This window comes from Squalius cephalus, assembly GCF_949319135.1.
Source record: "Squalius cephalus genome assembly, chromosome: 19".
NCBI classification, from domain to species: Eukaryota; Metazoa; Chordata; class Actinopteri; order Cypriniformes; family Leuciscidae; genus Squalius; species Squalius cephalus.
In genome coordinates, this window is record NC_137140.1 from 23,871,035 (window position 1) to 23,899,008 (window position 27,974).

The 27,974-nt window shown below is 41.5% G+C and overlaps 1 protein-coding gene across 2 annotated transcripts; it reads left to right on the plus strand.

Annotated features, from left to right (window-relative positions):
- Positions 1-674: 674 nt before the first annotated feature.
- On the plus strand, positions 675-27,804 carry srcap (Snf2-related CREBBP activator protein). 2 transcript variants are annotated; one of them, XM_079851734.1, is made up of 35 exons: positions 1,868-2,033; positions 2,866-2,947; positions 3,280-6,200; positions 6,437-6,478; positions 7,063-7,320; positions 7,418-7,603; positions 7,685-7,825; positions 7,928-8,123; positions 9,335-9,504; positions 10,462-10,549; positions 10,649-10,738; positions 13,306-13,473; positions 13,585-13,817; positions 13,906-14,083; positions 14,174-14,310; positions 14,481-14,650; positions 14,814-15,006; positions 15,188-15,324; positions 15,476-15,662; positions 16,494-16,663; positions 16,802-16,950; positions 17,043-17,258; positions 17,360-17,524; positions 17,685-17,858; positions 18,828-19,142; positions 19,260-19,423; positions 19,682-19,992; positions 20,114-20,316; positions 20,470-20,639; positions 20,758-20,954; positions 21,094-21,208; positions 21,300-21,419; positions 21,532-21,711; positions 21,810-21,893; positions 21,986-27,804. In XM_079851734.1, the coding sequence occupies exons 3-35, from the start codon at positions 3,759-3,761 to the stop codon at positions 26,159-26,161; spliced, it is 11,925 nt and encodes a 3,974-aa protein (XP_079707860.1). In that variant the 5' UTR covers positions 1,868-2,033; positions 2,866-2,947; positions 3,280-3,758; the 3' UTR covers positions 26,162-27,804. The 2 variants fall into 2 exon arrangements, with proteins under 2 accessions (XP_079707861.1, XP_079707860.1); XM_079851735.1 differs by lacking the exons at positions 1,868-2,033; positions 6,437-6,478 and adding an exon at positions 675-774.
- The last annotated feature ends 170 nt before the right edge of the window (positions 27,805-27,974 follow it).

Genomic DNA, 27,974 nt, shown 5'->3' on the forward strand with positions numbered 1-27,974 from the left:
GTGTTAGTGTATTAATTCATTGCGCAAGTATAAATGATGCATGGTGTATTATTGTCCCTTCTCAAAATTTCAGAGCCAAATTGTGACTTATCTGACTAAACTTTGCATATGTTCTTTTAATTAATATATGTGGCCCATGTGCACTAAACATTAATTGTCACCATAAGTAAAATTCAGGAGATCTGAAAGTGTATCTCGAGTCATAATTGTTAGCATAATATTTGTTAGTGTCTGTGGATAAAAACTTTCTTAAAATTAATCTAAAATTAGTCAATATAATCATATCAATAACGTTTACCTTGTCAAACTGCTGCCAGTTAGGCACTGAGAGATAGTATTTTAAAAGCTATTTTGAAAAAAAATGTGTTATAAAGTTACGTGCAAACAAGTCATGGGTTTGTTAGAAATAGAAAAACAAAGTGAACTTTCAGTAACGGCTGAGGTATCTGTGCAGTCTCAGAAGCCTGCAGTGAGTGAAGTGCGCGCTGAAGCACGTCTCGCGAGATGTCTATTCGCTCCGCAACTTGGTCAGCAGTCGCTCGTTCCTCCATTTCGCTGCGTCGAAAGTCTCCTCCCCGCAACCGCTAGATTCAGCGATTCCGGACCCAGTCTCTCTCGGACCGTTCTTTAACTTGATCCTACGAACCTGCCAGTACCTCACTGGGTACCGAGAGACAGTTCGGAATAGTGTCAACACGGATTGAGTACGATTTGAAGCGGATGGCGACTCCTTCAGCGAGAATTTAGTAAAAGAAAAGTGCTCGGAAATTTCAGGTAGGTGGGAACTTAAGATGGCGGTGGTGAGAGGAGGGGGGGATGCTGGGGAGGAAGTGATAGAAGAGGGCGGGGGAGGAGGGTAAGGGGGTCACTGGGGGGGATTTTGACATGGCGGGACAAGTTGACTTTCAAGCGGTCGGGTGCTTAAAGTATGGGTTGTGTAAGATTAAGAGTAAAGTACGGCCTTTATTGAACTGACTCGATTTGGATCAACTGCACATTTGTATCATTGCACCTACCTCCGTATGGTCTAATTTAATTGCAAAATACAGAATTGTACCCAAATCCGTAGTAAGTCAGATGGGTTCCGGTTTCCTTTGTACCGCACACTTTTGAGAGGGCAATCTGGAAACGAAACTGTCGTCTGTCACTGCGAGTGCAACAACAGCCAAGTTGTTATATTGTGCGTTTTACTTTATCCTCCAGTACGTTAAAAGTGTCCTTATTTAAAGCAGTTATTCATATAAAATTGCATATCAACCAATGCACTGCTATGAGTCATGAAGATAAAGTTAATCCAGTATATAGTAAGCATGACAGATTGTAGAATTATTGACGGTAGTGATGGAAAGTCCAACTCATTTCTGCGCATCAGTTATTTCGAGCAAAGAACCGACTCAGTGATTCTTTGTCATCCAGTGGTCCCTAAATAACTTCCCTAATAAAAAAAATAACATTTGTTTATTACCTTTGTAATTGCAAGTTATTTGGAACCTAAATATAATACTGTATACATTATAGTACTGAAATGCACTCATATCTTGTCAAATAGTTTACAAAGGTTTTAATTAAATGCTAAAATGTAATTTATTAAAAATAAAAAGTGCAACTGTTTCGTATGCGTGTTGATCGAACTGTCAAACAATTACGTGACCGTATACTTGTTTATAAAACTCTAATACGATTATGTAGCTTAATTTTTAACAATAACAATCGGGTATGAAACTAACTTTCATTTCGAAAAGATCCGACTCAAAAGAACGACTTGTTCGCGAATCGGGCATCGCTAGTTGACTGGCATTTTTGTGTAGCGTGACCCCGCGCAGTGACGTCAAGACGTCGTTCCTGTAATAGGTGTTATAATACAGATCCAATAATATGTTTGTTTTTGACAAGTCTTTAAAAACCATCGATATGGATAATGATGAGATATAGTTTATTCTTGATCATTGCATAACTTCTTATGGAAGCCGATGTATACACGCGCGCTCAGTGCCCGAGCAGTGTTTTCAGCGCGCGCGTGAGAGCTTGAGACGGTGTGTGTATTTATCGGTGTGTGTAAATATCAATGTGTTTGTCTGAGTTAGATAATAACAGTCACCCTCTCACACACTATTACACAAACAGTCAAGGAATGTAGCTCCCTGTCATTTAAACGCCTATAACATAAATGAAACGTTATCGTGACTGTCGGCTCCATTGCAACGTCTATAAGCTATTAGCATTGCTTGCTAGCCTGCTAAAGGCCCATGTGTGTGCGCCCGCTTCTTGTATACAGAACTGCCGGCTGCATTCCTTATCTGTATTCGATATTACACGTTAACCGCCATACTATCTTCTGAAGTTTATGAACAATCGTGGGATAATAACGTCCGAACAAGCTGTAACTCGTCGCTAAAGGCTAGCTGAACGTGAAGCACCCGCACTATTGTACGGAATGAGACTGTTTGTCCGGCTATATATGTCCGGCTATACAACAGTTTTTCTTAACTTTAAGTGATTCGATGTGTTTTAAAAGGTGTGGGCAGTTAGTGTTCCTGTTCAAAACCACAAGATTTTATTTCGTTAAGTATATGCTCGATAGAAGCCGGCAGTTCGAAAGCAAAAATGCATTTCCTATAGTTCTAAAAGAGAGTACTGCCAACAAACACCATTTACTCGAGTTTGCTCAAAATTATTTTGCTGCACTTGCATTTTAACCACCGACCACGTAGAAATGATTACATAGTCATTCTGCAGCTAATTCATCTATAATTTGCATTCTAAAAAACAAGTTTTTATTTCATGTGGCATTATGCACTTGCTGTAACTTCAGGATAATAGATTTGATGTTACATTAATGAAATTCACTCTAATGTTTATCTTTAGACCCTCAGATGCAGCGGTACCCTTGATCTCAGCATCCTGGAAGTGGAAATCACGGAAGAGACTGGTGCTTTATCACATAGAGGTATTTATTCATTTCATTCCTTTTTAGTTATATGCAGGCCCACTCTGAATGTGCTGCTGTAGTAGAATTACACACTTTCCACAAAACTAATGTCTGTCACCCATACAATTCTTTAAATCTTCCACCCCTTGCTTTTGCTCTCTCAGCTTTGATAACACCATGTTTAAATACTGTTTGAAAAAAATATGTTGAAACAAAAATGAAAATGTGACAAATGTCAGCAGATTTCACGTAGGTGTTTTATTGGTTTAGATGTTCATTTCAACATGCGTTTCATGTATTTTTTGCATTTTGTAAAGGGTTGGTTATGACGCGACTCACTGTTCTTTCAGGTTCAGTGTGTAGCACTGCTGGTTCTGAAGCAGGGCAGTCTGGGGAAGAGGCGGTGCAGCAGCACACCTGTCCGGCAGTGGCTGTGCTGGGTGGCACCTCCGTGGCTGCGCAGAATGTGGCTGGGCCACCCCAGCATGCCCTGCAGCCAGTCGCAGCTGCCACTCTACCACCGTCATCGGTTAACATCGGCACTGGATCTCAGCAGCAGAAAGGAGACTCAAAGGCTGCATGTAAAGAACAGACCATTGCTCGCGTTCAACGAAGCAGCGACATCAAGGAACCCGAGGAGATATTGGCGGTCCAAAGAGGACTGGTGTCAGCTACTGATAAAAACTCACAAAAGCTTACAGACGCATTGGAGGGTCAGACTCCCTCAGACAAACTTTTTGAGAGCGGGACTGATAGTATTGGGCAAAAACAGGATTTGCTTTACGGGTGTAACTCAAAGCAATCAAGCCTTGCATACAGGGAGGTCGATATGGCGGAAGGATCCAGCACAGGCCACTGCCAAGATTGGAGCCAACACCCTGGAGATGCAGGGGGTGTCACTGCCCCTGTTGAGGCAGAAAAGGGACCCTTGCCTCCAGAGACAATCAAATTCGACCACAAGAACATGTGTGGAAAGCACACACTTGGAGAAAGCCCCTGTGACCCAAGAACAGAAGTCATGCCACCAGTCTCGAGTGCAGTTAAGACAACAGACAGAGACATGGAGCAGCTTCAAACAACTCCCCTTTTTCAGACAAATCAGACTGCCGCATCATCTGCGTTTGACGTCCTACAAGAACAAAATACGACAAGTTCAGCGAAGCAGGCTAGTAAACTTGACTCTAAGGAGGCTATGGAAGTTGTCACACAAGATCTGCCTAAAACAAACAAAGAAGGTGCCGTCAGTCCAGGTAGACAAAACTTGTCAGCTGAGGGAACAAAACAAGGTATTAGCGGAAATTCTCTTTGCTCAGGATATTCATCATCAAAACAAGGGGGGCAGCACATTACCCTTGAGAGTGGAAATAGCATGCAAAATGACTCCGATAAGGGCAGCTGTTATCCCTCAGAGGACTGCAGTAAAACACAAAGGGCTACACAAAAGACAAGCCCCCTTCATAAAACACCTGGCGTGCCCACCCCGCCTGAGAATACAAAGTGTGTGCAAGAGCTAAGCTCTCAGTATGTACATGTAAGTGAAACCCCCCCAAAAATTCTGTTGGGTAAAGAGACTAGTGCAAGGGAGGGACAAGGCAATAAGAAAGTCCCTGTTGATGGAGATCTGTGTTGTAACGTGGCTGCTAAAGAAGTATTTCACAACATTTCTGTTGATGAACCAAAGCTGTCTGGGCATGTGACATGCATTGACAATGTACAGGTCCCCATTGTGAGTGAAAGGTCACAAGTCATGGTTTGCGGCTCTTCTGATTTGAAGCAGAATGACAGTGCCAATCCAATAGAAATATCTATGTCCTCAAATCACCAACAGGATAGGAACATGCTGCTCGCTCACACAGAGAACTGTGTGACTTTAGAGGGTCAAGAATCAGATCAGCCAAATCTTTCTGACTCTATGGTCCAACAAGTACAAGAGTCCATTCCAGCAGATCATAAACTCTCACAAATTCAGATATGCCTGAATGACAACCCAGATATCGTGACTGTGGAAGAAAGGCAGGAAGTGAGTGCAGAGGCTCTCAATGCTGTCAAGGTGAAAGATTTGATTGATGCAGGTATTTTAATGCAGCCAGATTTGGAGGATACATGGCTGGTTGTAAGTGAGATAGACGGGCAGTCCGAGCATGCAGAGATGGAGGTCAGCGAGGAGTCTCTGGTGCAGTGCCCCGAATCCCAGTCAACTGTTGCTGTATATGAATGCACTGTGCCCTGCTTTACATCAGCTGCCATTCACAGTGAAGTTAAGCTCCTGTTAACTGACAAAGAAGAGGAGGAACCAATGGAAACACTGACGCAAGACTCACAAGCCCAGAGTAATCTAGGGACTCATTCTGATACACTCAAACCCACAGAAGATTTAAGGACCATACCTTCTATGCAAAAAGAAGGATCTATAATTGTCAAGCAACATGATGATTCAAGTCCCACTGATCTTGCGAACACATTGGCAGGGTTAACGTCCACAGTTTTGGATGTCACGCTTAACTCTGTGCAAGAGCAGCAACAATCTGATGTAGTGGAAAACACACAAGGTGTGTCATTAATTTCATTGTCTTGTGGCACGATTGACCCAAAGCTATTGATCTTAAAGAAGGGTGACAACCCTATCCTTAAGCAACCTTCTCTGTCAGCTAGGATCTCAACCAATCAGAACTCCCTTGTCCAGGCTGGATCCCCCAGTGATGGATTAAATAAAGCTTCAGAGTGCCTTGCTAAAACTGATACAGCTGGAACTCCCACAGTAAAGGAGGATGCCACATTACCTGCTGACCGCCCTGTCTCAAACACTTTCTCTTTGTCTTCTCAGACTGTTTCCACTTCTAATGTACTTTCACAGAACAGATCTGTGAAAGAAAACATAAATAAATCAAATAGTTCTGGCAAGATGCTTCAAAATGAATCCTCTGCTAACACTTCATCAGCTTCAGTACAACTCCATAACTCACAAAGCCACTTTACTCTACATACTGGAGATATGTGCGGTACTGTATCTAGTGTTGTCCCAGAGGGGAATCAGTGTAAACCGTCATCGGCCGCTACACCATGCCAAGATTCAATGTCTTTGGGAGGTGAACTGGAGTTGGAGCAGCAGCAGTTGCCGGACAAACTTTTGTCAACAATGCAAAATGTTCAACACACCATCCTGGAGCCACTTGATGCTTCTGTAGAAGAGAGCAGCGATGGAGAGGTTGACAGCTCTATAGAGGTCCAGAATGAGGATAGCAATTCTATGTCCAGTCCAGCAGCGAACAAGGTAAAAGCAACCAAACTATTAACTGTAATGACTTGTACATCAAATACAACAAATTAGACTTAAGATCACTGCTACATCATTGTTCATGTTTAGTCACAATGAAGGCATCAGAGGTAGTCAGCAAAAGTGTTTTTATAATTCAGATAGCTTGTGTACACAGTCCATAACAGTTTCAAAGCCATAGTCTGATGCTAGTGCACTTCTTGGCTGTATATTAAGCCATGTGTGTTTTCCAGCATGGGCAGAGCAGGACAGACAGAAAAGGCTTGTTATTGAAGGTAAGAGGTGACAGGCATCCTTCAAATCTGATCGTTGCAAGCTGATGCGATGATCCTGCTTCTTCCAACTAGTGGTTGACCGATATAGGTTTCGTTATGTACTATGTAGGCTAATACAATTTAAGCTTAACAAATATGCTGACATTAAAGTGGACATTTATTTGACCAAATATTTAAATTCACAAAAAGGGGGAAAGTAAAGGTGTTCAACCAGCCACGCTGGCATAGTTTCTGACTGATGCCAAAAATCTCAAAATGGCCAGGTAATTGACCTGGAATATATATCGGTCTGTCACTGCTTCAACTCACTTTCTTACATTTGTAAAAAAAAAATCAAGTACAATCTGGAAGGAAAATAGAGCTGAGTGTATGAAACTCTTTTATCACCTAGAGTAGCATGTATTATTTAGAAATAAGGAGAAATATTTTAAGATGTTTGCTCACCAAGATGTCCTTGTAAACTTTCCTGTTTTTATGAAGCTCTTTTTATCTCTTCTGGGTCACTCTATCTCTCCTTTGTACTCTACGCTGAATAATATTGTGCTGTCACAGTCAGATACACTGTTTTATTTCTCTGTCCCAAGGTTTGCCAGTGGATTGCAGGCAAGGTTACAGCAGCCTCTACTCCTTCCTCCTCCCCCGTTCCTTGTCCATCTCCATCTCCCTCATCCAGCGACTGGATGCGTTCTCACACAGGCAGAGGCTCACCTGTACTCAACTCTCATGGCAAAAACATGCCCTCCACTTCCTCCCAGGGTTCTGGATGCTGTTCTCAGTCAGAGCAAACAACCACCCTGAAATCCACCCCGAAGCACACAGACATGGCAGAACTAGCAAAACATGTGAGAGAAGGACAAATTAAATAACTTACTCTCTGAAACAGTGATTGACATTCATAAGTGGACTTTATTCTTGTTTTTTTATTTTTACTTTTAACAGGAAGCAGAAATAGAACATCGAACCCTTGCACTGAAACGTGAAGGTTTCTGGTCCCTAAAACGTCTGTCTCGTATAACCGAACCAGTCCGGCCAAAAGTTCATTGGGATTACCTCTGTGAGGAAATGCAGTGGCTCTCTGCAGACTTTGCACAAGAGAGGCGATGGAAAAGAGGAGTGGCCCGAAAGGTAAATGTTACATTCAGGCTATCCTATTTGAAACATGCTTTTTGTATTTTGAAAATCTTACCAGTCTGAACTCATTTTCAGGTAGTACGGATGGTGATGCGTCACCATGAGGAGCTGAGGCAGAAGGAAGAGAGAGCGAAACGTGAGGAGCAGGCCAAACTGAGGAGAGTTGCTTCTTCTATTGCCAAGGAGGTCCGTGCCTTCTGGAGCAGCGTTGAGAAGGTGACTTTCATTGATGTTTTTTTGGTTTTGGACAAAATCTATTGTACTAAAGACTGTAAATGATTCACACTTTAACTGTTTCCTGCCCATTTCTGTACACAGGTGGTCCAGTATAAACAACAGTCCAGACTGGAGGAGAAGCGGAAGAAAGCCCTAGATCTCCAGCTGGATTTCATTGTGGGTCAGACAGAGCGCTACTCTGACTTGTTAAGTCAGTCCCTGCATGCCGCTCCTGAACACAGTTCAGACACTGCAGCAGTCTCAAAAGAACCACAGCTGAATGCTGTCGATGAGGATGGTGAGGACTAACTTTTGTTTTGTTTTACTGTGTTGTTGTTCAGATTAATTATCTTGGAACTAAATTACCTAGGGCTGCTCCCTAATAGGCGACTAAACATTAGGCTTAGTCAACCAAAATTTGTTTAGTGAATGTATGAGGTCAGTTCCACAGAGAGACTGATTTTTAACAGCATCTAATGTTGCATTCAAAACCTAGCAAACATGGTATTTCTTTATTATATTAAGCTTGTGCTTTTTTGGTTTGATATTTTATGTAGCTTAATGCTAGCCTGGGAAAACCCAGACAAACTTCCGGCAAATTTAGATTTGCTCTGCAAGTAGTCTGGCAAAGAGCCCATTCAAGCCGATTTCTAATCTGTCCAAATCGCGGCACCAATCAGAAACGTTGAGGCGGGCTTTCCACGATGACGATCGCTCTGATTGGTTTTAGGTCTATGTCTATCCAATTGCGCCCAGAGGCATTTGAGCGACATCCGTTGGTGAAGCACACCAACTTTTAAATGCATTATTGTATTCAAATTGCAAACACATGAGGACAGTCTCCACGAAAGACCCACTGGCAGATGAACGTGCTACTATGTTTCTCTCCGAAAACAGTAGGAAATTAAATTAGATTTAATAGAGGATTTTAACTGTGACAAGATGATTGACAGGGCAGTTTACGTGACAGGATGCACGCGACAGATCCGGCCGATAAAGATGAGGAAGTAGTATGTCCCAAAGCTTGCCTACTTTTTTGCTACACATTCAAAAGTAAATACCTTTTCTTCACAAAAAGAGTACATACTTTTATGGCGTAGTGTAACTTCGGCGAATTGGGAAGCAGCATATGGCTTTGATTCGATTTGTTTTAGGTCTATCCAATTGCGCCCAGAGGCATTTGAGCGACGTCCGTTGGTGACGCCCTTTTGGAAATGAGTTATTAATGAAGCTTTGCCAGACCATAACTCGGTTACTACTGAGAATGGTCTGGTTTTAACCAGGCTAGCTTAATGCAATGGTATTGGAAAAAACAACATGGCTCAAGTGTCCAAATTCTGTGGGGCCACTGTACACATAAAGATTGTGCTTTAATAAATTTAGTGAATTGAAAATCTGCTCTTGTGAGTGTTTTTGTGTGCAGTATGGTTTGATATGGTTTGACCACAATTAAGGAAATTGTTATTTACACTTTAAGTTAGTTCATAAATTGTCCCTTTTCTGCTGCAGATAGAGACTTTGAGCCACCTTGTGAGGAGGATGATGACGAAGAGACCATAGAGGTAGAGGAGCAGCAAGAGGGGAATGATGCAGAGACACAAAGGCGAGAGATAGAGTTACTGAGGGAGGAGGGCACTCTGCCTCTGGACCAGCTACTCAGTACTTTAACTCTCCCCCAGGTATAGCAATCTCCCAGGATCAACTCCAACACTCATTGGTCACATGCACTCTAGTTAAAGGGTTAGTTTACCCAAAAATGAAAATTATCCCATAATTTACTCGCCCTCAAGCCATCTTAGGTGTATTTGACTTTATTCTTTCAGCCAAACACAATCTGATTTATAATATAAATATCCTGGCTCTTCCAAGCTTTATTATGGGAGTGAATTGTTCCTTAGATTTTGAAGCCCAAAAAAGCACATCCATCCATCATAAAAATAATCCATACGGCTCCAGGGGGTTAATAAAGGCCTTCTGAAGTGAAGCGATGTGTTTTTGTATAAAAAAAAATAGCCCTATTTATAACTTTATAAACCATAATCTCTGGCTTCGGTAATGGCCGTACGTGAGTATAGTTCTGACGGAAGAGTGAAATCTAACCAAATCAGTGGATAATTTTCATTTTGGGGTGAACTAACCCTTTAAATACTGTTTAAGGGTGTGTTCACACTTGGCATGTTTGGTTCGATTAAAACAAACCCTGGTATGATTGCTCTGTTAGTGCGGTTAATTTGAATAAGGATTAAAAATGCCATCCGAACCCTGGTGAACACCAAACAAGAGGACTGAGAAAAAAGATTTATTTAATTTTTTGTCTGGACCAAGCGAACCGAACTACAAGTGTGAACAGCCTAAATGCAGTTGTCACCTCCAAAACCTGTTAGTGTTTACGCAGCCACTGACTCCTTGTCAGAATTCTCTGATTCATGTGGTCCATCACTGTTCACATCAGATGTTTCAGTATAGCATCATATATATATATATATATATATATATATATATATATATATATATATATATATATATATATATATATATATATAGAAATAATAATAATAATTATTATTATTTTATTTTTTTTTTTTATTTTTTTTCAGTTCTCACATATTTAAATACACTTATTTTTCCTTGCAAAGGTTGTTGAATCAGAAGAAGAGGCCTCAGATGCTTCATCTTCTACAGTTGAAGATGAAGACAAAGAATTCAGTGCCAATGAAGAAGATGGTTAGTAGAGTTTTATTTAGATAGATAGACACTTAATTTGGGTATCCTATTGATTTGGACAGAAAGATATCACTTGAATGATTCTATGCTTTGCTTCAGCGAAAGATGAAGAAGACACAATTGCAGCCCAGGAAGTTATTGAAGGAGAGGGAGACCATGCAGAGGAACTGGATGACCTTGCTAAAGAGGGTAAATTAAATACTGAAATATATTTAAGTGTAGCACTATAATTGAAATGCACACAACACCCTAATGGTAAAATGTTTGGGGTCTGTACATATACGTGTGTGTGTGTGTGTGTGTATATATATATATATATATATATATATATATATATATATATATTAGTGGTGGGCCGTTATCGGCATTAACGTGAGACTCTTATCGGGCGATAAAAAAAATATCGCCGTTAATCTATTCTCAAAGTTGGGTTGGGAGCTGGGTCTATACTACGCAAGCTATGATGACTTTCACCTTGATATTTTAGCGCGGATGTATACCTAGCCAAATTCGGTTCGGTGTTCGGTACGCATTTTCAAACCGAGCGGTTCGTTGGACCATTTTTCCTGCCGACCAAAATTTCGTTATTTCAAATGTAGGTGGGTCGCGCGTGGCAAGCGCGCTCATAATGTAAGGCCGGTGACACAATGGATGCGTGGCGTAAGCGTCTCAGCTGCGTGGCGTGTCCGTTTTTATTTCGGCTCCCATGTTAACAGGTTAGAGCTTGCACACTGCCTGCGTGACACGCGCGTCTCAGGCACGGCTTGAGTCGCGCGGAAAACGCGTGCATGCTTGAAATAGAACCGACGCCTATTTTTCACGCGACGCAAGCGTGTTGGAAGCGTTTTTAGGCAAAATAGAATAGGAAAAGATGTTTATATGTCATTTTGACACGAATACATATTAATACATGTCATTTTGATGTTTGAAAGTGTCTAGGGTTTGACATAAATGCAATTTAAAAAAAATATTATCGATTTTCAAATACTGCAACTGTCAATACAGAACGAAATATTCTGTAGCCTATTTTGCTGTCAACATGCCGACGTTGTCTTTGCTAAATATTAATGTTTAACATGAAGTATAGGCCTTCCACAACTCTCTCCCCATGTCGAATATATCACCAATGAGGCTTATCATATGTCACCTAGCAGCAGCAGCGCCGCGTCAGACACGCTTCTGGTGTGCAAAGACATGGAAAACGCCACGCAAACGCCACGCAACTGACACGCAACAGAAACGCCACGCTCACGCCACGCAGCCAGTGTGTCACCGGCCTAAGAGACGCCGGCGCGACCACAACATTGTCCGACATCAAATGGCAAACGTAATGTAAGCGAAACGAAACTGAGCTACTCGTTATTGTGTGGTTGACGGACCGTTGTTTATCAGTTTGGACCAAAGCAGCGCGAGCTGATCTTGATCAAGCGACACTGTTACTACACAGCGCTAAGAGATCCAGTAAATAAATCATAATAACATTGCTGCGAGATCTAGTGAGAAACATTCACATTTCTCCGTTATTAACGGATCAAACAGTGCGTGGAAGCCAGGAAGAAACATTGTGCCATGAATGAACTATCAGTGTCCACAGATCTGCAACATTCACCATGGATTTGCTGTAGTAGCCTAACACTAACAGCAACCATGGAAGTTTGGCAGGAATAGTAGGCTATAATGCTTTCAAGTAACATTACGTTGGTTTTATTTTGACATTATGAATAAAATTGCTGCCCTCAAATGTTAATCTGAACTAAAAATAGACCTTTGTTTATAACTAGGCTACTACAATATTAGGCTACATTTCATTTTTTCCAAGGAGCTGTTTTGTTTTATATGCTCATAAGAAGAGTCTATTATAGCTCCATCATTGCTCAAAAAAAAATACAAAAAATCATACTTTATTATGTTAGTTTTAATTTAAAAAAAAATAAAAATCTCTGCCATTTCTTCACAAGTTCTTTTAAATGTCACTTTGTATTTAAGAAACACATGCCCTTTAGTCATTATTTGAGTAGCACACATATTCTGAATGCCTTCGGCAGAATTCAAATGAGCCATTTTAATCTAGAATAATCTAGATTAATTCCAAGATTACAGTGAGATTAATCTAGATTAAAAAAATTAATCTATGCCCACCACTAATATATATATGGTGCGTATTGAAATACATGCAAAACGCTTATATATATATATATATATATATATATATATATATATAATTATTTTATTTTTTTAAGTCTCTTTTGCTCAACAATGCTGCATTTATTTGATCAAAAGTAATATTGTAATATACAGGAATATTGTGAAACAATTTAAAACTGTTTTCTATTTTGATACATTTCAAAATGTAATTTATTCCTGTGACGGCAAAACTGAATTTTCAGCAGCCATCACTCCAGACTTCAGTGTCACATAATCCTTCAGAAATCATTCTAATGTGCTTATTTGGTTAGCAGTGTTTAAAACAGTTGTGCTACTTAATATTTTTGTGGAAAACGTGGTACATTTTTTTTTTTCAGGATTCTTTGAATAGAAAGTTAAATCACATTTATTTGAAGTTTGACATTTATTAGAAAGATTTTTAAACATCATAAAAGTTTTTATTGTCATTTTTTTTATCAGTTTCAATAACAGTATTAATTTCTTTTAAAAAATCATACTGAACTCCAAACCTTTGAATAATTTTACAAAGAGTGTTTATGACAGTAATTTCTTGAGATCATATTGTTACTTGTGGTTTCTTTATTTCACAGGAGAGATGAGCATGGAAGAGCTCTTAGAGAAGTACAGAGGAGCGTATGCCTCTGATTTTGAGGAGCCCTCAGCATCACCAGATTCCTCAGAAGAATCAGAGGGAACTGAGGAGGAAGCGGAGGAAGAGACGGAAGGAGAGGACAGTGCTGATGATAGTGGCTCCTCAGGTGAGCTGACATTTATGGTGATAGAACCATTGAATCTTATGAATTATTGTATGAAGTGTCAAAATAAAGCACATCATCAGATTTTCCTACTGTGATCCACTCAATATTCAGGTTCTCAAGTGGCTGTTGACAGTGACGAAGAAGAGGTGGATGAGGACGTGCAGGAGACTGATGATGAGGATGAGGATGATGATGATGGAGGAGAGGGAATGGAGGTTCTGCTGAGAGAGGGAGACCATAGTCCCACTGTCACGACAGCTCCCCGACCTAAGAAAGAAATCAGCCACATTGCTGCTACTGCTGAGAGCCTTCAACCTAAGGGATATACACTGGCAACAACAAAGGTAGCAACACAAACCCTCAGAAACAATGGCTGAAGAACACAGTTTCTGTTTATCATTAACTGCATTTTTTTTTTCTTTTTAATACAAGGTCAAAACACCAATTCCATTTCTGCTTCATGGTACTTTGCGTGAGTACCAGCACATTGGACTGGACTGGTTAGTCACCATGAATGAGAAGAAACTCAATGGCATACTTGCAGATGAAATGGGGCTTGGCAAAACCATCCAAACCATCGCTCTGTTAGCTCATCTAGCTTGTGTAAAGGGTAAGTAGTCCACATAAATCCCTATGATGTGTTTTGAAAATATAATCGATAGATGCAGTTCGACAAACATTTTCTCTGTTTCTCTTACAGGTAACTGGGGTCCACATTTGATCATTGTGCCCACCAGTGTAATGCTCAACTGGGAGATGGAGTTGAAGCGTTGGTGCCCAGGGTTCAAAATCCTCACCTACTATGGCAGCCAGAAGGAGCGCAAACTCAAGCGACAAGTAATGAATACAATAATGAGCATATTTATTACAAATTAAGATATTTTAAAAACACAAACAATACCTTTTAAAAACACCTTACATAACACTTTAAAGCAATTATTGTGTTCATTTAGCCTTTCAATCCTTGTGATTTTAGAATTGTTTTTTCTCTTTTAATCATTTCTCAGGGCTGGACCAAACCCAATGCTTTCCATGTTTGCATCACCTCGTATAAGCTAGTACTGCAAGATCATCAGGCTTTTAGACGCAAGTCTTGGAGGTACCTCATTCTGGATGAAGCCCAGAACATCAAGAACTTTAAGTCTCAGCGCTGGCAAAGCTTGCTCAACTTTAACAGGTACTTGTATACAGTCGTTTCTGTGATGCACTTGATAATTTATCACTACAGGTCCCATTCTAACTTTAATTTCTTTACGTTTTATGTGTAAAGCTCATATAATTACGTGAATGTAATGAGTTTATTTACTATTTTGCCTCTCAATTCTCTGTCTTCCATGCAGTCAAAGGCGATTGCTGCTCACAGGTACCCCTCTCCAGAACAGTCTAATGGAGCTTTGGTCTCTTATGCACTTCCTCATGCCTCACGTTTTCCAGTCCCACCGTGAGTTCAAGGAGTGGTTCTCAAACCCGCTCACTGGCATGATTGAAGGGAGCCAGGAGTACAACGAGGGCTTGATCAAACGACTTCACAAGGTAGTACCAGTTTATGAATTGTGTTGGACATTTTGTTTGATCTATTTCATTTATGGATGTAGCGCAAACACAGGCTAAGTTCATAAGAGAAACATGGGAACTGTGTTTTTTTGTAATATTACAGGGAAGGATTTATGCATTTGGCTTTACATAAGCTTCCTTCATCTCCCTCTCTTTCTAGGTGCTACGACCCTTTCTGCTGCGAAGAATAAAAGCAGATGTGGAGAAACAAATGCCCAAAAAATATGAGCATGTTGTGCGCTGTCGACTCTCGAAAAGACAGCGTTTTCTCTATGATGACTTCATGGCCCAGGCCTCGTGAGTAACCAGGGCAAGCTGTCATGGGTTGGGTTGAGGAAGATACTTTGAAGCTCAGGCCTTGGATGATTATTAATTGGCTAACTTTGTTCATACTTCAGATGGTGTGTTTTTTCTTTTCTTAATGTTTGTCTTTTTTGTGTACTCCCAGGACACGAGAGACTTTAGCCAGTGGTCATTTCATGTCTGTCATCAACATCCTGATGCAGCTGCGGAAAGTGTGTAATCACCCTAACCTGTTTGATCCAAGGCCCATACATTCTCCCTTCATCACAAAGGCCATCATCTATTCTACTGCTTCACTGGTTCAGCGGGCTCTTGAGACCTCACCATTTGAGGTAAATGGTAGAAGACCAGCAATTACTAAACCTTCACTATCCTCTAATTTTGCTTGTTTATCTATAATAGGTGTGTCCAGTCCTGCTTCTGGAGGGCCAATGTCTTGCTGAGTTTAGCTCCAACCTGCCCTAACACATTTGCATCGAAGTTTATAGTAATCCTGAAGAGAGTGGCTGTATTTGAAATCACACTCTATACCCTAATGTAGTGCACTATTTGAAGGGACAGCCATTTGTAATGCTGTCCAAAACCATGGTTAATCCCACAGTGCACCTCAATAACGAGTGTATAACCGATGTACCTTCAATGGCTAGCCGCTAGAAAATACCCATGCACTGTGAGTGTTGCACATTAAAGATGCATTCACACCATGTTGTAATTACTGCAATTATGTGATTTCAATTTGTAAAAAGCGTTCACATCCTTGTAGAGCTCATAATTACAGCTTGTAAAATGGGAATTGTCTGAGAGCTCCCACTTGTACCATGTGACTGTTGTACCACCTGACCGCTGCAGATTCATTTAGGCATTGATAATTGATAGAGGTGCCATAGAAACACATAATTTCCAGTCCGAGGACGTGAACAGCTCCGAATATAACGTCAAGTGTTGTCATCTTGTCATCTTCGAGCTCTGTATTTTCATATTCTTCCATGTTTTTTCCATCATTCCCATATGTAAATATAGCCCTGTCCATTGATCACATTAATGTATAGCTAAGGTGGTATGAATGGTAAAATCTTTATCAGTTTCTACACATCTACGTGTTTCTTTTTTCTTTTCCGAACCCTCATTGAAGGTTAATTAAAAAAATTATATTCTTTTCAAAGCGCTGTGACTTGTCCATATTTGACCTGGTTGGCCTGGAGCAGCGTGTGTCTCGATACCAGGCAGATGTTTTCCTGCCTCAGAGGAAAGTGACACATCAGCTTATTCAGGAAATCATGGAGTCCCCTGACCCTCCTCCCAGACCGAAGCCTGTTCGCATGAAGGTCAACAGGTATGTTGTTTAAAATAGTTAAGCACACAATTCTGATGTATAATATATTCACTTGAGTTAAATAAATGTTAATGTTTTTTTTTTTAAAAGATTTGTTTTTTGATTTTGTTCGTATCTTGCATGTGCTTGCTTCTGCAGGATGCTCCAGCCTCTTCCTAAGTCTGATGGGCGTTCAGCAGTGAACAGTCCTCGGTCAGCGTGTCCTTCCACCACCACAGTTCAGACTCCAAAGCCTCTAATCACAGAGGTTACCCCTTCACAAGCTCCCTCCCAGCCAGCACCTCAAGGTCAGCTCAAGGGTCCAAGCCTCACATCCTGATCAGTGTCTTTCACGTAATGGTGTAATTGGGAAGAGAATAACATTTTACTCTTATTTCAGTTTGTCCTGTTACTCCTGTCACTACATTAAGAGCTCCAGTGGCTCCTAGTAGCGTCCCTTCTGCACCCGCAGTCAGGCCACCAGCCCCCCAGCCAGTGACTGTGCGTCCCTCAGCACCCTCCAGTATCACAACTGTGTCTGCTCCCCCTCAACCACCAAGCAACATTATGACTCAAAGGGTCCTGCTCAGTCCAGATATGCAGGCTCGTTTGCCATGTATGTTAATTGCATCACACTTGTTTCACTTCATTGTTTATCGCCATGAAACAATAGTTGCACATAGTTCAATTATTTTCATTTATCTCCCACGTGTACAGCTGGTGAAGTTGTAAGTATCGCTCAGCTGGCCTCCCTGGCAGGCCGACCAGTGTCGTCCTCTCAGGGCAGTAAACCAGTAACCTTCCAGCTACAGGGCAACAAGCTCACACTCTCTGGGACTCCGCTGCACCAGGTCCCTGTTCCACAGCCACGACCCATCCAAGGTATCCACTGTCTTCCACATAAATAGAAAAAAAAAACAATCTACTTGTGGAAATAATCCACTGCCTGCTTTGGATAGGTTTCGCTTTTCCTGCACGCCTTCAGTCTTTCTGTGAGTGTATGGTGTAGCCTAACACTTTCTTCTGTGGTTGTGCCCTTTAGGAAATGTAATGCATCTGGTTTCCAGTAGTGGGCAGCACCACCTTATTAGTCAGCCAGCTCAGGTGGCAGTTCTTCACACAGTTAGTCAGACAGGTAGCAGCTCAGCAAATCCCTACCCAGCCAGCACAACCCCAACCTGCTCTGGACTAGCATTACCTTTCACCGCTACTCAAGGTATTGGTGCTGTCCTTGAGTTCCTTCTTGTTTGGGTACAGCCTGTATCCTGGGTACCAAACTACCTGTTACTCAGCAGAGCATGTGCATGGGTATTCTGTCACTGGTTCTTTTTTTCTAACTGCATGTGACAGCTTATTTGGATGGTTTGTTGGCTACTTAATAGGTACAGTTGAATTAAGTATTTTAAATCTAAAAAAGATAAATGCAAACAACACTGCAACTGATAATTCAAATGTTGTAGAGGGTACATGATGTTTGAAATGGTTTGGTTTGTTTTGCATTTTTTGTTTTATTCTGTTCCTTTAAGTCTAATGTATGCAGGTTAAATTTATGAAGTTGTAATTGTCCATTCTTCTATAGAGTTAAAAGACTGTAGAATTGAACTACCATTCAGTTTGTGGTCAGAATAGTTTTTTTTTTTCTTTTTGGAGAAATTCTTTTATTCAGCAAGGATGCATTCAATTTATAAAGTGACAGTAAAGACATTTATAATGTCTTATTTTTATTTCAAATAAATCTTTTCTATTTTCTATTCATCTTCTTTCTACTTTCTATTCATCAAAAAATCCTGAAAGAAATGTGTTTCCAGGCATATTAAGAAGCAGTTTTTCAACATTTTTAATAATTAGAAATATTTCTTGAGCACCATATTGAGCATATTAGAAGGATCATGTGACACTGAAGTCTGTTGTAATAATTTTTCACAATATAACTGTTTTACTGTATTTTTTTATTTAAATAAATGCAGCTTTAAGCATAGGAAACTTTTTTTCAAAAAAACTTAAAAAAATCATACTGACTCCTAAACTTTTGAGCAGTAGTGTATTTGATAGATGCAAGACGTTGTATTGATAGCTCTGCTACTGTAATCAATAGTCTGGTGCCCAGTCTAACTGAACTTTCTTTCCAGGCGAAATACTTGTGTAGTTAGTAAACTCTCTTTCGCTCTCTATTTTTTAATTCCAGTCCCAACATCCATGGTAAGTGGACCCGGAATTGTAAAGATTGTTGTACGACAGGCACCAAGTAAAGAAGGAGGGTCAATCCCTACTCTGGCCGTGCCTCCTTCTCCTCGTCCTGCTCCTCCTCAGTCGGTCACCCTTCACCCACATGGCACTCCAAGCACTGTTCTTAGAGCGTCCGCTGCTTCACAGCCTCCACACCGGCCTCCGGTTTATGCTGCTCCACCCCGAACTGTTGCTTCCTCCCAGACTCCACCCACTCGTCCTGTGCTGAGAGTAGTACAGGGACCAGCACCACCACCAGCCCCAGAACCACCAGGTAAGTTGAGCCCATGTGTGGTTTTGAGGATTTACTTGACAGAAGTTTAAGCAGTATATTAAGGTAAAAAGAATATTAAGTCAAATAATTATGCATTCAATACTCTGTACTTCTCAGTAACGAAGGCAAATTCATCATCAGTACGTGAGGACAGTAATAATGATGTGATAACTTTGCACATGAGCACTCCTAAGCCTACATCCTCATCTCAGAGTAGTGGGTCAACATCTCAGCGTCCCCGCATTCAGCCACCGCCACCACCACGTTCCCCCTTCTACGTGGTAAGAAATAGAGTTGTTAATCTTGCATTGATTAATTCTTTAACTCAAAAGGGAGCATAACACTGTTTCTACTTTAAATCTCAGTTTAATGACAACCCACATCTGAGTGTGTAATATTTTGCAAATATAGATGCTTCTTAATGCAAGCATCAGTAATTACATCATAATGCATTTAGGTACATTTTCTGTACCCTTATTCTTGGTATAAAATTTGTTATATCTCCAAATAAAACTTATTTGTTACTTTGGTTCTGACAGTCATGGCTTGCAGACAGGCGAAAGGCTCAGCGAGATGACAGAATCTCTCAAATCATGCGCATCAATGAGCTGCACTGCAGTGCTAAGCCTGTGTATGGCCGTGAGGTGCTGGACTTTCTAACCTTCCTCCCAGGCCCTTGTCCATCTCCGCCACGTCCTGTTGTAAACAACTGGAGTTACTCTGGTTATAGCTCCTGCCTCACTGCTCAGTCACACGATATCAGCAGTATTTTGGAAAAGAGCAAAGTCCTGAGGGAAGCCATCAACAACTCAGAGGACAAGCTTCAACTTCTCTCTGAGGTCATAGAGAGGTATAGCTCACAAACATACATAAAGCACTAAACTTTTATTTGATTTAGAAATGAAGTATAAAAACTGCATCTGAAAATAATAGTGTCACACTGCGTTTAAATGTGTGCCCTCGTTCCACAGGTTCACTTTTGTCATTCCTCCAGTAGAGGCAAAGCCTATCACCATGCACAGCTGCCACCCACCTCCCTCCCTCAGACACCAGCAATCTCTTTTCTCCTCTGTTTTATCTTCCCGTCTCTCCCCGCTTACACACACGCTCCATCGCATCCAGTGTAACATGAGGACACATTTCCCTGATTTGAGGCTTATTCAGTATGACTGTGGTAAGTACTGGGACCCCAGAGTGTGCATTTTAGTATTTCATTGTACTTAAATTTACCATGTTTATACGTAATAAACATATAGAATGTGTGTTGTACCAAAAATACAAAAATAAATGGACAAGAAATGTTTTGTGGCTGTTTATCTGTGTTTAGGTAAGCTGCAGACACTCCACCTCCTACTTAGAAAGTTGAAGGCAGGAGGGCACAGAGTCCTCATCTTCACTCAGATGACACGTATGCTAGATATACTTGAGCAGTTCCTCAACTACCATGGGCACATCTACCTGCGGTTGGATGGAAGTACACGTGTAGAACAGAGACAGGTGAAGTACTCGAATTGTGTATTTGTGATTTTCAAATAACTTGACTTGGGCAAGCAGAACAAAGAATGTGTTTTGTCTCTCAGCTGTGACATTATTGGAATGTTTTTCTACCTTTCAGGCTCTGATGGAGCGCTTCAATGCAGACCGTCGCATATTCTGCTTCATCCTGTCCACCCGCAGTGGAGGTGTAGGTGTTAACCTGACTGGGGCAGATACAGTGGTGTTCTATGACAGTGATTGGAACCCAACCATGGATGCCCAAGCTCAGGACCGGTGCCACAGAATTGGACAGACAAGAGATGTGCACATCTATAGGTAAAGGCAAAACTCCAAAAAAAAAATTTTTTTTTTTTTTTTTTTAATACATACAGGACCAATTTTTGTTCCTTTTTAAATAAATAAATGATTAACATTGTACAAGCATGTTTGACATTTTAAAATTGTATTTGTTTAGGCTAATCAGTGAACGCACAGTTGAAGAAAATATTCTGAAAAAAGCCAATCAAAAAAGGATGTTGGGAGATATGGCTATTGAAGGGGGAAACTTTACCACTGCCTTTTTTAAGGAGGTATGCTTTCATTTTAATGTAGTTTTCACAGTGAAATCCTAGATTGGAATAAACTTTAGAATGATTGATTGCCCAACTCTCTTTCCCACAGCAAACTATCAGAGAGTTGTTTGATGTGTCTGAGGGAGAGAAGAAAGTGGCTGAACTTAGTGTGCCTCAGACAGATGATGATGAATCCATCAATAAACAACACACCACAATTTTGGAACAGGTAATTTTAAATGTATCCATTTGGTGTATTTCATGTATTTGTTTGTTTCTAAGAAATGTATTCCATTTGTTACAAACATTGAACATTTTATTTTATGTGTTCTTTATACTAGGCCCTGTGTCGTGCTGAGGATGAAGAGGATATTGTGGCTGCATCTCAAGCCAAAGCTGAGCAGGTGGCTGAGCTTGCAGAGTTTAACGAGAACATCCCTCTGGATGATGGTGACAGCCGAGACCAGGAAGAGGAGGAGCTTTCCAAAGCTGAGCAGGAAATCAATGCCCTGGTTGAACAGGTAGTCATGATATTTATGCTTTTCTTTATAGAATGTGAATTTACCTATTTTTATCATAATGTTTTCCACTAAATTTCAATTGTCCCTGTTCTTAACAGCTCACTCCCATAGAAAGATATGCCATGAATTTCCTTGAGGCTTCCCTTGAAGATATTTGCAAAGAGGAGCTGAAGCAGGCAGAGGTAACAATTAAAACAATAACCAAGCTTTGATTACTTTCTGGTTGAATAAACTTTTAGCAGTCATACCCACAAGATTTATCTTTACTTTACAGGAGCAAGTTGAGGCTGCAAGGAAAGGGTTGGATCAGGCAAAGGAAGAAGGTTTGAAACTGCATCAGTCATCTGACAGTGATGAAGAGGATTCCGTACCTCCCAGTACGGAGGGACCTACTCCAACCCGTCGTCCTCGCAAACACAAAGAGAAAGGTGCTCCTTCTACAAGGGTCAGTGGCAGGCTCAGAGGTACACCTGCTGACGATATACCTCTAACCCGGCTGTCGCCAGAAAGAGGCAGGAGGGGGGCATGGATGAACTCTGAGCGCAGTATAAGCCAAACCCCTGGGTCCACACAAAAGTCGCCCCAACACAGAGAAGTGCCTGAGAAGCTTCGCAGTGGTCCGCGCGGGCGAGGGACAACCAAAGAATCTGAATCGCTCATGTCATCAGAAAACCAGACAGTCCAAACCAACCAGCAGCTCTCAGATTCAACAACCGTGTCCCCTGCTATGCAGGGCTCAGTCCAAAAAATTAGAAATGTGCCATCCCCCCACCTGCAGCCCATCTCTCCATCAAGCTCTGTGCCTTCAGCTGCTGTATCTCCTGCAATAGACATAAACAATTGTGGCCATCAGTCCTCCGCTTCTGCTGCATGCAGAGAGGACAGTGAAGAGCAGGGGGGAGAGGCAGTGTCTGAAACTGTACAGTGTAGCAGGAGAGATAGGAGAGCATCTGCATCATCAGACTCCATCTGTTCTCCTGAGCATCATTCTGAACAGGATGGTCAGCTCTCCCTTTCTCCTACTCTTGCATCACCTAACTCTCGTTCACCACGAAAGCGGCAGTCTGCTGAAAGTGAAATTCTCAAGGGACTTCCAGAAGATTCTCCATCAGCCAAAGTCCTTCGAAAGCTTCCAGGTCGTCTAGTCACGGTGGTGGAAGAGAAAGAGCCCAAAAGGAGACGGAGGGGAATGAGTGGAAGTGGAGGAGCGCACAATGAGGGTTCATCAGAGGACTCTGAACAAGTAGAACCAGTTCAAGAACCAGCCACTCACTCATCTGATGGAGCAAGTCAAACTCTTAAAGACTCTCCTCCTATATCAGTCCCCACATCCTTAGCTTCTTCGTCACCCACACCACCACCACCACCACCACCACCACCACTACCACGAGAGCAGGAACAGGCCTCCTCTCCGTTACAGTATAGTGCAGGGAGAGGGCACCACCCCTGTTCCCCAACACACTATTCACCAGATATGCCTGTCCTACGGAACTTACCAGTGCGCCGAAGGCTTGAGACAGAGTCTAGAATGGCTGCACAGTTAGGAGAGCAATTTGTAGGAAGAGGTAGAGGGGTGGATCGGAGATCTGCTTTGTCACCAAAGAAACCAGAAACTAATTCAGACAAGGACAGTGCTGCTCAAAGTGACTCAAATGTCACCAATCTTATATCAGGGAAGCGCAAGAGGGGCAGGCCACCTAAAACACCCCCAAGGGCACCAGAGCTGCCAGAAGACAAGAAACCAGTAACCCAGAAAACCAGTCCTGAGCGGAGTCCCCCTCACTCACCAAAACGGAAAAGGGGTCGTCCACGTAAAGATTCCACCACAACTACAAGCTCACCACCATCTTCTCCTTCTACAGGTGCTCCCTCTTCCCAAGAGCCTAATTTGTCAACATCCAATGTTATGCCCGTGACTTTGCCTGCTGTAAGTAAAACTTCACCAATAAGCTCTCCAACTCTCAACCCCACTTCACCCTCAAATGCTGCTGAATTGTCGTCTTCTAAACCTGATTCAGAAACAAATCAATCCACTACGTCTGTTTTACTGTCCTCTATGCATAGAGACTCTCAAAATATGTCCTTGTCTACATCAGAACATGGTGTAGACTCACAAGGCGATACTCACACCAGTCCAAACCCTGTAATTGCATGCATTGACTCTGACACCAACACACTTAAAACTTCACCACACAAGATTTCTAGTGCAGAGGTCTCTCCAACTTGTACTGCTGCTTCCCTTACACTACAGCTTCCAAGTCCCCTCAGAGAGCCTCCCACTTGTACCCACTTGTCCCTCATCCATGCAGAGGAACTTACCCAAATGTCTGTACTTTCTAAGACCAGTGAAATCACAGCATTTTCAGAACCTTCAGCTGCCCCAGTGACTGCTGTAGAAGCTGAGGAAAATTCACTCACAACTAACCAACAAATAGATAATTTGCAGTGCTCAAATACATCAACTCATGTCACTTCACAACACTTACACAGAAGCAGTACAACTGCAGACTCTTCACAAACCTTTGTAGAGCCCATGTGCAATATAGCTGCATCTCCTATTGCCACTCATCAGTCATCCACCCAACCTTTTCCACCTGCTTTGACTTCTGGGATTGAGCCAGAATCATCTTCATCTAAATCAGAGGCACCAGAGGCTTCGGTTACACTGACTCTGTCAACAGTCCAACAGTTCACACCTAAGTCTGATCAAACTTCTGTTCCTACCTCACAACTTCAAATTACAGCCATCGAAGCAGCAACAGATTCAGCACCTGTATCACACAAAATGTCTTCAACATCTTTACAATCTCTATCTACAGCTAATCAGACAAATTCAGATTCTCTGTCCACATTCAGTTATATAGATGCAGATTCTTCTCCACCCCAAAACATGCCAGTGGCTGATAATCATGAAGGCCAACGTTCATCCAAGGATGAGGTTGTAGCTGAGCAGGAGGAGGAGGTTGTAACTGAGGAGACAGAGAAAATGGAACTAGACCGTGTTGCTGAGGATAATGCAGGAGGAAATGATGGCGTTTTATCTCAGCCAAAAAGAAAGAAATTGGATAGTTTGCCAAAGGAACAGACACCCAGTGCCTCTGGAATTGCCTCATCAAATTCGGATATTGAGACTCATGATGCTCCTAAGAGTGATGGGCCTGTTAAGCCATCAGTAGAGGAGAAAAGAGAGGACAGAGAGACCAGAACTTCTGCCAAAAAACGAAGCATTAGTAGACAAAGCAGCCAGGAGTCAGTTCGTTCCTCTTCCCCATCTTCTGTATCCTCCAGTGGTACAAGATCATCTCAGTCCAAAAAGGTTGGAGAGAGTAGGAGGCCTTCAAAAAGGAAACGGGATGATATAAAGTCTGAAAAGGGGAAAACTGAAGAAGGGTCTGACAGAAAGCACCAGTCCAACTCTTCCTCCTCATCTTCAGACTCTGAGGACTCTAATAGTATAAAAAGATGTCTGACAAGATCAGCTCAAAAGAAGTTGGAGAAAGATGGCACGATTGCTAAAAATGATAAGAGCAGTAATAGACAAAGGGGGAGGTCAGACAAGAAGGGTCAAACCACCAATACCACAGAAGGGGAGTCCAGTGGTGAAACGTGTTCAAGAGCAACCCGAAAATCTGCTGGCCCACAATCCAATACTTTAGCTTCCCCTGAACCTGAGGTACTGGGCAAACGCTGCTCAGCTCTTAATGCTGCAGCCAAGCTCTTTGCAATGAGGGGAAGAGGACCAGACACACCCAGTCCTAGCCCCAAAAATAAGACTTCTGTACAGCAAAGCAGAGCACTGTCCTCTGAAAGAAGCAGTAAACCTAAGGGGAAAACAGGACAGGACTCTCCTAAGATGTCTAACAGTAAATCAGAGAGTGGTAGGCAAACCCCCAATCAGACAACTGAATCACCACAGTCCTCCTCTTCTGCTCGATCCACTCGGCAGCGACCGGGCAGCCTTGTTCCCCCCTTGGAAACAGAAAGGGTTAAAAAAGAAGAAAAGAAAAAAGCATCTGATCAGAAGGAAGGTGAATATGAAAATAGAGAGACCAGGTCTTCAAGAGGTCATAGTGCCTGCAGTAGTATAAGCAGTGAAAGAGGAGCAGGCAGCAGTAGAAGTCGGAGTAGCAGCAACAGCAGTCAGCGCACACACAGTCTAAGCTCGCAGAGTACAGAGCCTACCCGCTCCCGTTCCAGAGCAGCCTCCTCTGGTAGTGATACAGAGAGAGGCAAAAGTATTCGGCGGAAGAGCTATGGAGGCAGAGACAGGGAGAGCAGGAAAGAGAAGAGGTCCCAGAAGCATGACAAACCTGAACTGAGTGCCGGGTCCAGTGATGGGACTCCGGACAGGGTTCTCAGGAGTGTAGCTGCACTGGCAGCCGCTCAGGCACGTACTCCAGCTAGCAACACACGCTCTTCATCCACCCAACACCGGCACTCCAAGACGTGATATGGAGTGAAGAAATCATCTCTAGGTTTAAACAAGGAGTTAGATGTCAATTTCAGCAAGGAGATAATGCAGATTTTATGGAGGAATGGGGATCAATTTTATTTAAGGCCATGGTTTAGCTGTGAGAGAAGACGGGGGGGAAAAGAGATCTGTTGCACATTGCAATTAGATCTGACCTCGACTTTGCCACTCAGCTATCTTAAGTCAAGCCATTTACTGTGTGGAAAGGGTCTGTAGATGCAGGACAATTATGAAGATCATTTGGTCACCTATTTAAAAATGTGTCCTAATAATTTGAGTTGAAACCAGAGAATATTTTACCCTAACACAAAGACTTTGGATCTTCAAAGTAGCTGGGCAAGAGGCAAGATTTATTATTTGTTCACACTATGTACTGTAATCATAAAGACTGGAAATACTATGTGAAGTATATGTTAGAAGATTGGTTGCATAGATTGTACACTTTTTACAGAGTTTACCAGTGCTACAAATGCATTGATGAGGAAGAAATTCATTAATGCTACATTGAAATGATTAGTGGGGATTGTACAATTGTAAAGTTTTTAGACCATTGCATTCTGAATAATGTTTGTCAGCTGTTTTGACTATTGTTTGTTAAGTCAGTTGATGAATTACAAAAATATCTTCTATATCTTCCAGGGTATGAAGAAGAGGGCAGGTCTAAAAAATGAGATTTTTTTCCCCCTCTGCACTATGCTGGAGTTACAATTTGCTTAGATCACCTGTCTTTTGTAATGTTTCAGTCCATTACTTTTAAATTCTGCTGCTGCCTGCTTTCCCCCGTTGGCACATCTGAAATGTCTCAGACATTGGAGTTGTGCATTGTGATTTAGGTGTTTTTCTTTTTTCTTTTCAGAACATCAACTTGTCAGTACATCTTTACTGGTACCTCACTGCATTTTGTAAGCTCTAAAGTATGTGTATCTCTTCAGCTTGTGATGAATCTTGAAATTTGCTTGTCATTTGCTTTATAGCAGTACAGAAATGGGAGACAACATCTTGCTATTTTTCTTATCTCTTTCCCAAAGTGTTAGTCGTCATGATCATCTTTACACATTCAATTGTATTCTCAAACACAGAATCTAAATGAGTTTGATAAAATGAGAGTGCCTGTTGATCCATACAAGGATCCATGTTAACGTATAGACATTTGGTCATCTGTAGTGCTTTAAGTGTAACAAGCTCTTCCACCCTTCATCGTAACAACGCCATTTCTGTTTGTGCAACCAAAACTGAAATCAGTTCTCCAGTGAAAATTGCTACAGTCAGCTAATTTTATTTCTGGAGTATTGGTCCTTTTTATGAAGGGACCGATGCTGGGTTGGTAGGATACACCTGAAATAACTTCATAAGAGGAATATCTTCTCTTTTCTTTCTTTTTTTTTTTTTTTTGCTGAACATTGGCAGTCAAGTGAATTGTAAGATAGCTTTTCTTTGCCCTTTTTGGACAGAAAGATGTTTGGGGGGTATTTAGTAGAATATGGTGATGGTCTTATTTTCATTTTTGATTTGTCTATTCTAATTTGTTACATTCCTTATGTTCCCTTGTAATTCCACATTGTTTTACTTGAAAGATTGAAACAAAAATGTAAGTTGAATAAAAAGACCAAAAAATACACTAATTGTTGATGTCATCTTAAATTCTTCAAATTGTAAATCATTTTAATCATGCTTTTATTGTTCAACAAGGAGACTTTGGAATTGGGTCATTTACAATGGATGTAAAGGTTGTGATTGTAAAAGTGCAGAATTGCCTCAGTAGATTTGAGTTAAAGTCCCTCAAGCCAATTAG

Bases quoted from the DNA above. Each gene is read 5' to 3' on its own strand.
- srcap (XM_079851734.1), top strand. From the start codon at position 3,759: ATGGCGGAAGGATCCAGCACAGGCCACTGCCAAGATTGGAGCCAACAC. The intron at 14,084-14,173 runs GTAAGTAGTCCA...TTTCTCTTACAG, and splicing joins TCATCTAGCTTGTGTAAAGG to GTAACTGGGGTCCACATTTG. The intron at 17,859-18,827 runs GTATTGGTGCTG...TTTTAATTCCAG, and splicing joins ACCTTTCACCGCTACTCAAG to TCCCAACATCCATGGTAAGT.